At 44.8% G+C, this 9,931-nt stretch overlaps 1 protein-coding gene across 1 annotated transcript in view; it reads right to left on the bottom strand.

Moving 5' to 3' along the window:
* Positions 1–3,440: 3,440 nt before the first annotated feature.
* Positions 3,441–9,931, bottom strand: part of LOC134439517 (protein diaphanous homolog 1) — a 62,890-nt gene continuing 56,399 nt past the window's right edge. Inside the window, exon 11 of the mRNA XM_063189415.1 lies at positions 3,441–6,789. Within this exon, the coding sequence (XP_063045485.1) occupies positions 6,617–6,789 (173 nt within the window). The 3' untranslated portion in view covers positions 3,441–6,616. The remainder of the gene's footprint in view (positions 6,790–9,931) is intronic.

Below are 9,931 nucleotides of genomic sequence, written 5' to 3' on the forward strand. Positions count from 1 at the left end.
TGGAAGTAGAATCACTGTAGGTGAATAGAATGGTGGATTAAACTGACAACTCTTTTCATGTAGGCCTACATGGACATTTCGCCCATTATCCATTCAACTGTCAATACAATCTCTCTTTCTCTCTCTCTCTCTCTCTCTCTCTCTCTCTCTCTCTCTCTCTCTCTCTGATTAAACCTCGTACTGAATACAGAATCACTGCAGTTGAATGGAATAGTGGTTTCACAGACAATGCTGTGCAATACATGGACATTTTTCTCAATATTCATTCATTCCTTCAACCATTACTCATTCATCTGTCACTTCTCTTCCCTCTCTCTCTCTCTCTCTCTCTCTCTCTCTCTCTCTCTCTCTTTCTCCTGTGATTAATGGGTGGGCATGAGCAGAGGAAATGGCAAGCTTTTAATGAAGGAGTGGGGACCAACTGTTGCTTTTACAGACTCCTACTTCAGGTCAGAGGGCAAACACTTGATCTGAACAGACCTTTGCACGCGCACGCACGTGTACACACACACACGCGCGCAAATTAAATGTATAGGCCTACAAAATACCTCTCACACACATGCACACGCACACATGTATGCACATATTACACACCTAGAAAAGTATGGAGTGGTGGGCTTGCACATGTTGACTAATTAGCTACCGAAAGGCGCGAATGAAATGTATAGGCCTATAGAGTACACCACTAGCCCTTCTCTCTCAAACACACACACACACACACATACACATGCACACACACGCACAAACGCACACACACACACACGCACACACACACACACGCACATACACACACACACACAAGCAGCATGTACGTAAGTGAAAGAAGATGAGGGCAGTGGTGCTGGATGTGTCGTACTACAGTACACAAAGCTTCAAAGAGAGTCTAACAGCGAAGTAAAAGATGAAAGCCCACTCAGATGTGGCATCTGCTGAACAACAGAAATATTTGTGTTCAGTCAGAGAAAAAAACCCCACCTCCATTAAGCACTTCAAACGCAAAATAAACCTTGATGAAACCTATAAAAATCTAGATTAAAACACAGACAAGGGAGAACAGTCTAAAAGTATTCCTTAAAGTCATAGATACAATTCCCAATCCACCAAAGCCAGACAGATGCACACAAAAAAACCACACCCCTTATGTTACCATGGCAACACTCGCCAGGTAAACAAGGCCATAAGTGCCAGTGTTGTTGAACATATTGCACTGCGTTTCCATTTTGTTACTAGGCTGCAATACTCCTGTTCTCCTTGACATAAAACACTCACTCCTGGGTTGTCAAGTTTTCTCCGCTTGCTGGTGTGTACTGCTCAGAGGACAGGCTATTTTATAGAACAAAGATTGCCGGGCTATGACCTCAAAAGTATAGAGAGCGCCCAGTCAGTCATTCACTCAGTCACTCACTTCGCTCAGTCACTCACTTCAAAGTATTCATGAGCTGGGCAGAGAGAGAGAGAGAGAGAGAGAGAGAGAGAGAGAGTATTCAGTAGATCTTCAAAGGGATGAGTCATCGACTAGCTTGCCATGTTCTGTTTACTGCGTGCATGCATGCAAGGCTGCTGACAGCTTTGGATAGGCCCAGGACAAAGTCATCTGAAAGGATCCCAAACCCAATACATACAATGCAATAAGAATCAAATTCTGGGGCCCCTCTCTGCCTGGGCCCGGGACGAGTGACCCCTTTGTCCCCCCTATCGGCTTCCCTGCATGCACGCATTAACTCTCTCTCTCTCTCTCTCTAAAGCTCGTTCTTTCACACAAACACAATCACACACACAGGCAAGCATGCAAGCACACACTCGACTGGGCAATGCTAAAAGCTGGTGTTCTGCAGCTCACAAAGTGGGGCTGTTAAGCAATGCACCGCCTTGCTATTCTTAGCCAAAGGAGAATGGCTGATTAGTTAGTTCGTGCATGTAGGGACTCTGAGATGAGCTGAAAGAAATGGGTCCCTTTCCAACATACATTTAACCCCTTTCCTGCTTCCTGAGAGAGAGAGAGAGAGAGAGAGAGAGAGAGAGAGAGAGAGAGAGAGAGAGAGAGAGAGAGAGAGAAAATGCAGAGTGATCGAGCAAGATAGAGTCCAGTGTTTCTAACAGGATGTTCTGCATCTTTCATTCCCTCCCTCTCTCTGTGGAAATTTGGCAGCAGCTGCTGGAAAGAGAAGAGAAGTGAATGCTGGGGGATTAGAAATGGCCAGCCAGCCAGCCAGCAGAGAGAGCGGCCCACAGACACCAACTCCACTCACAAACCACCTCACAATGCATGCATGTACCATACATGCATATACACAAGCAAATTGTGAACATATCTATAAAAACTGGAGATTATATTTTTACATATATGAATGTGTGTATATGTACGAGTGTGTGGGGGGTCAGTTGTCCCGGGCCCAGGAAGAGAGGGGGTCAAGAATTGGATTTTCATTGCATTGTATGTATTGGATGGGGGGCCCTTTCAGATGACTTTGCCCTGGGCCCAGCAAATACGGTCAGTGGCTCTGTCTACACATGACAAATGGATATTCATTAAGAACCAAATCTTCTGACCAATATAATATTGTTGTCAATAAACACGCATATTGCTTTGAGGATGTAACTTCAGGGACATATAGGAAACACTGCTGCCCGAGCGTCTGCTCACATATGGGGAAGACATACATGTACGTATGTGAGGGTGGAGGGTAGTTTTTATTACATACATGCATACCTGTTTGTCTGTGGGGGTGTTATATGTTTTACATGTGTACGTACCGTATGTGACTTTGGGGGAGGGGTGGGTGGAGACAGCACTTCTTCCATTCTGTAAACTCATGTGTCTGTGGGGGAGAGTGGAGTCAGTCACTTTTTACACGTCTGGGGTGTGTGTTTGAGAGAGCAAGAGCGAAAGAGAGAGAGAGAGAGAGTGGAAGAGGGTGTATGGGGGTGAAGAGCTTGGTCATGAGATGTGGCTGTGTGTGTAATTTCATGGATTTGGTTTCCTGTTTCCCCCCCAGGGGCTCCAGAAGCAATGCAGCTCTGATGTGGAATTTCCTCTGGCCAGCGAAGGACCCCGGCCCTCTGCATTACAAACCACACACTGCTTCTACATCAGCACTACTACTACTACTACAGATAAAATTGGATTACAAAAGTATGCACACTAATGAACTAATAAAGAATGTCATTGCTAACGCTTTCAAAGCTGGTAAGCCCCAACCCCCAAACACGCACAGTACAAACACAATCACTTGCAAACAGAGAAGGGTCAGATGAATGAACACATATGGACACTACTCTTCCCCATCTTTGTTATTTCAATCAATTTTATTGTATTTTTCTTTTTCTGTAGAATACTTCATGTTCAAATGTGTTTTATATTAATAAACCATCACAATGAGAATAACACATACATGCACACACCTTGTAATGAAACACACTCACAGACACAGCAATTTACTGATAATATTTTTAATGTGAGCTTCAGCAAAAAAACAGCTTCTACAGTGAAGTTCCTGACACATGGACATTTTGTTTCAGCATGTGATCCAAAACCATCACCTCGATGCATTTTACATTAAAACATAGCAATGAATAAAAATACACATAGAAAAATCAAGTGTCCTTTTTTATTTATATAAAAAAGAAAACGTAACCAAACATCAACAAAATGCAAAAAAGAAGCATGATTTTCTTTTACTCCAGTGATATTGTTTCTCTTCGTTCATCAAACATTATGTTCTCTTCAGAAAAACAGCACAAGAAACAAATTCAAGCATTTTCTGAAGAAAACTTTTTGCAAACTACAGTATATATTACTTTGTCACTGACAACATTGCTGTAATGTTTTATTTATTTCGCTCTTTCCTCTGTGGTCACGGGACACACAGAAAGAACACAGAATCCCACTTGGCAATAAAGTCCTCTTTCAACTCAAATTAAACTGACTTGGTTTTAGGAGGACTGTGCCGGTTTACACCACAAACTGGCTTCCCTCCTTTAAAAGAAAACAAAAAAAGAAAACAACAAAACTCCCTCCTCTATCCTGACTTATGTGTGCAGCAATTCACCAACACCAAGTGACGGGGACCATGCCATGATTTGGTGGCTGTGGCATTTCAGAGAAGCCCGGCACGAGCTATCGGGCGGTTGGGTGGTCAGACCGATTGGCTTCCAGTATTTTATTTGGGCATTTCGACTCTTCGGTCTAAACATGCCTGGAAGAGACGCAATGTGGTGGAGACCTTGGAGATGGTTGATGCCGACCTAATATTGGTCTTTCACGTACTATTGACTGCAGTTTGTGGCAATAACATAGTCTTTTGAGGTGGCTTATAGAAGGAATTAAAGGACCGCCTTGCAGAGGCACTGTGATTCTGATATGGGTGGTGGCAATAGTAAACTGTAGTAAACTGTGTCTGTGCGTGGAAAAAAGATTAGGGGGGCTCTCAGTAGGCTTCTGTCTTTCATAAAGTAGGACTCTTAGAGAACTACAAAAATGCATCAACTCCAACCATCTTCAGAACCAGCCAGTGGAACGTGCATGAGGAACAGCCAAGCAAACACAAGGCTGGGAGCCAGTACAGAGGACATGTGGCCCATGGAATCTGGCCCAGCAATAAACATGGAAAGATATATCAGGGTGTATAAAAAAGGAATGATACAGCTGGAAGTTGGTCCACGGATGGACCGAGAGGCGCACTGAGAGATGATCCCAAACCGTAAGCACTGGAGTCTGTAGCATGAATTGTGTTGGGCGGTTAATGGTCTGTTTTCCCCCAATGCTTCCTTTACCCAAGGCTTCTAATATGAAGAGAGGGTGGGGAATGATATGCAATTACTTTGTTGAAGAATGCACGTTTCAGGTACCTGCGCCGCAAGACATTACTTGTCCAACACACACACACAGTAAAAACATATCAAGGGCAACTGTGGCTGTCTTTCATTCGACTGGTCTAACAGTGTCTTACGTTAGAAAAAAATAATATACAAAAACACACAATGTGGCAGATGGATGCTTCAGCGCTTTCTCAGTGTCAACCTCATTCTGCAAAAAGGTCAGAGGACTGAATCATTATGAAAAAGTAAACACATACTGTATGGCCTCATCAACACACACACACACACACGCACGCACGCACACAAACACACACAGTATTTATGACAGAAGAGGCAGAGAAGTTAATTATAGGGTAAATGCATAAATGTACACAAGCATCCCACGCACAACACATGCATGCACTGACGCGCACACACTGGACTGTGGTGGACTTGTGGTATTCATAATCACAGGCGTGATATATTTAGAAACAATCAACCAAAGAAGAGTCCAGATGGAAATAAGAAAAAAATGGAAATGAGAAGAGAGAGAGAGAGAGAGAGAGAGAGAGAGAGAGAGAGAGAGAGAGAGAGAGAGAGAGAGAGAGAGAGAAAGAGAGAGAGAGAGACAGACAGACAGACAGACATGCAGAGACACAGAGAGAGAAATGAAAGAAAAAAACACTATGAAACAATACAAAAACCTCAAAAATATGCGAAGGTACCAGACCTCAAGGAACCTAATAAAGATCACCCATACACACACATCCATCATAAACACCAGCCATGTGTGAGTCTGTATTGAGAGGAACATCCATCCAACCGCTAAACTAAACAAAGACGTTCCATTGGCCCTTCCACCGTATAAGCACACGTCCCATTGGTCCGTGCACTTTTCCTAAACCCCGCCCTCACAATTGGCACTTGAACATGTGCATATACACACAGAGAGGCGCATGCATATTTATTCCCATCAGTTTAGTCTCACATTGTTAAACTTGAATCAAACAAAACAATGATATATATACTTTTCCATTCTGGTCAACTTATCAACAAACAGAAACGGAGACACAAAAAAATGTGACCGCAGAAGCGCTGTGTTTTAAAGACAAACAAAACAAAAATAAAGAAAGACAGAAAAAACAAAACATTCAAAGCAGTCCGAATGTTGGATAAAATGATTTCGAGCTGGTGGCAGGACATCTGGGATGAAGACTCGGTCGAGTTGGCAGCTGCAGATTTGGGAATGGACATTGTAATTCCCACCAGTCCCATTTCAGCACATCTTTGGATTGTTTAATTCCCCCATGACCCTCTTCACTAAAAGGAAGCTCAGAGATAAACAGACAGAGAGAAAGAGAGAGCAATAGAGATGTAGAGCATGAGAGAGAAAGAGAAAGAGAAAGAGAAAGAGAGAAGAAACAGAAAAAGAGAGAGGAAGCTTGCATAGCTATGTGAGAGAGCCCTATAAAGCGCTGCAGGGCAGATCAAATGTTGTAGAGATGCAGAACTGTGTTTTGGTGACTCCTGAAAGCAAAACATTGTTGTCTCAAGTGTCAAAGAAAAACAAAACAAAAAAACTAACAAAACAAAGAGATGCGTCCCATCGCAAGCCAGCATGCGCTGCATAGAGGAGTGGGGTTGTGTTCAGTCCAGAACGCCCCTGTTTGGTCCGTTTACACATTTTGTTTATTTATTTTTCCATTTATTTTGCTGCAGGAAGTCCATCCCATTGGGCTGAATGTGGGAGGCGGGACCTGAGCAAAAGTGAAGGTGTGGATGATCACTGATCCTGATAGGTCGGCGTGGTTGATTGACACTAGTGTGAGCGAGTGGGAGCGTCGTCCAGCAGGCTCTCCAGGGACTCGGCCGCCGCCATGGCCTCGTCTTTAGGCTCCACCTTCTTGACCTTGGGGGGCGTGTCCTCCTGCAGCAGCTCCTTGGCCAGGATGTTGGTCACGGGGTGGCCACCGCCTCGCTGGCGGCCAGCTCCTAGCAGAGATGGAGGGATGGAGAGAGAGGAAGAAGAGAGGGAGAGAGAGAGAGAGAGAGAGAGAGAGAGAGAGCGAGAGAGAGAGTGAGTGAGTGAGTGAGTGAGTGAGTGAGTGAGTGAGTGAGTGAGAGAGAGAGAGAGAGAGAGAGAGAATGGGGACAGATAGAGAAGATGGGGGGAGTGAGACAATTTCAAAGAGACAGATAGAAAGAGAAAGAGAGAAGGGAAAGAGAGAAAAAAGAAAGGCACACAAAAAAGGAGAACACAAAATGAGTCCATTATCAGAACAGTAAATCAATTGTGCAGTGTCAGTTACAGACATGTGTTAGGGTTAGGTGTCCCTCGTCCACGACAAAGAGGCCCTCATGACTGCAGCGGTTGCCAAGGGGGTTAGACATTCCATCCATACGTACATCCATTTAGCCAGAGAGAGAGAGAGACACACACACATCCAGACCTCCAGAGGCCTCAGGGGATGCTCAGGCCACAGCAGCCCCAGCTCAGAGTCACCGGACCTGGGTGACAGTGAGCCAACATTTGGGCCATGTCATCAGCTGCACACCACTGCATTCACATGCATTGTTTTTTCTAACACAAGAACAAACACACACGCACATAAAAACAAAACAGATCTATTTCAAAATCTTTAGCGCAACTAGAAGAGGCTTAGGAGGTAGGGAATTTGTGGTACTACTCAGGATAGAAAATATGTCAGGGTGTTATGGATAAGCAGATTATTTTATGATGTGAGAGAGAGGGAGAGAGAGGAATGGAGAGGGAGAGGGGGAGAGAGAGAGAGAGAGAGAGAGATAGAGAGACAGAGAGAGAGGGAGGGAGAGAGAGAGACAGAGAGAGAGAGAGAGAGAGACAGAGAGAGAGAGAGAGAGAGAGAGAGAGAGGGAGAGAGAGTGAGAGAGTGAGAGAGAGAGAGAGAGAGAATCACAGAGTTGTGGACAGAAGAGGTAGAGATGGATGGATTAAAGGAAACGAGAGACAAAGGAGAGTACAAGAGGAGGAGAGGTGTGGAATGTGCTAAAGTGTCCCCTCAGGACCCTGATGTCACCCTCTTATCCCTTTTATTTCCCTACCTACTCTCTACCTTCCAGCCAGCTCCCTCTGCACTTCTGCCCACGCGGGAAAAAAAAAGATATTCCTCTCTACCTCTCTCTGGACGAGTTCATACATTCAATCTGACGCTCTGAACAGACAATACAGCATATTGTTCCAAAAAACCCAATCATGGATGTGGTAAATGAATGAGAGCTCAGAATTTACCAACAGTTTCAAATTCAGAGCTCTAAAACACTCGGGAGTAGCAGTTTAGGAACTCAAAACTCATTTTCCTCCCCATGTTATTCCACTCATTCCTCTCCTGTCATCCTTCAGCCTCATTTTCATTCCTGCAACTTTCCCCATGCTGCATACTTCTCTCTCCCCAATGGTCTCTTTCTCCCCTTCTCCTTCTCTCACATTTTTGTTCCTTTTCTACCCTCCCTCCATCCTCACTCTAACTTTGCTGCCTCACTCTCCCTCCCTCCCTCGCTCGCTCGATCACTATCCCCCTCTTGTGTGGGCGGACAGCTGCGGTAGCCATCTTGGATGTGGAGATGTAGGTCAGTGGGAGACACGCATGCACGCACGCACACACACACACACACACACACACACACACTAATCTATTCTCCTTTGATCTATTCATTGTAAATGGGGCGATGGCAGATTTTGAGATACACACAGGATTTACATATATCAATATAGATAATGACATGTATGGCATAATTAAAAGGGCAGCTATGACACAGGCTCTGGGCTGTATTGACCAGCCATTGCCACCCTGATTAATCACATCACTAAACCTGCTATACAGGCAACTACAGTGACCCGATTTTGAACTCGGCATTCCATACTGGAAAAACAACATGATAAACAAAATCCTAAATAGTAAGTCTTATATTGATAAGGGAGATGTGGGCTGAATTATTATGATGGACTATGAACTTATGATTTTATAAACCATATGAACCATTTATGATTTTATTGAAAAGGAGGTCACACAATTAGACGCAGATTTTTAAAAACACAAATTCTAATGTCAGAGCTTAGCATTAATAAAATACGTCTATCCACCCACCCACGTACTGAACACATCAAATCAGAAGTTCTCGACTGGTGAGTCATTTTGAGACTGGGTTAGATAAGAGTGTTAAATGCTTGATGTTAGCAATAGATCCATATTATGTGTGATGATCTTTGGGCCCATTTTCACACACATACAGTACAGCATTCGGTTCAGGGCAGAACTGAATGGCAACACTCCACAGCAGTCCACAGTCCAAACTGGCCTGTCTTTACAGCATGCAGCTCACAAGGCCAGAGCAATCAATACATGCACAGCAGAGCAGGGAACCATGAATGCAGATGAATCTCTTTCTCACGATCACACGTACACACACGCACACACACAGCTGCATCTGATGGTATCAACAGCAAACATGGTTCCCTTGACAAACACGACCCGTCATGATTCATGCACAGGATGACACTTCACAGCACACGCACACACAGACACACGCGCACACCCACACACAGTTACCGGGCAGGTGTCCAGGATGAGCTCTGACAAGGAAATCACCGAGTCTGTAAAGGGGGGAGGGGAGGGGGGAGCAAAAATCAGTTAGGGCGTGTGTGGGTTTATTTGTGCGGGTGTGTGCGTCCTCTGTGTGTATGCAAACATGAATGTGTGTGTGTTTGGTCATCGTCTGTAAGCGGGAGGAGGAAGGGGAGCAAAAATCAGTTAGGGTGTGTGTTTGCACATGTATATGCGTGCATGTGTGGACTGGAGTGTGGACTGGAGTGTGTGTGTGTGTGTGTGTGTGTGTGTGTGTGTGTGTGTGTGTGTGTGTGTCTGATAAGCACACAGCAGCAGGTGTGGCCGCTCCAGGTGAGGAGTTTCCTGACCACAGGAGGTAGACAAAACACACACACACACACACACACACACACACACACACACACACACACACACACACACACACACACACACACACACACACACACACACACACACACACACACACACGCACACGCACACGCACACGCACACGCACACGCACACGCACACGCACACGCACACAATGTTCC

Source organism: Engraulis encrasicolus, chromosome 23 (genome assembly GCF_034702125.1).
Source record: "Engraulis encrasicolus isolate BLACKSEA-1 chromosome 23, IST_EnEncr_1.0, whole genome shotgun sequence".
NCBI classification, from domain to species: Eukaryota; Metazoa; Chordata; class Actinopteri; order Clupeiformes; family Engraulidae; genus Engraulis; species Engraulis encrasicolus.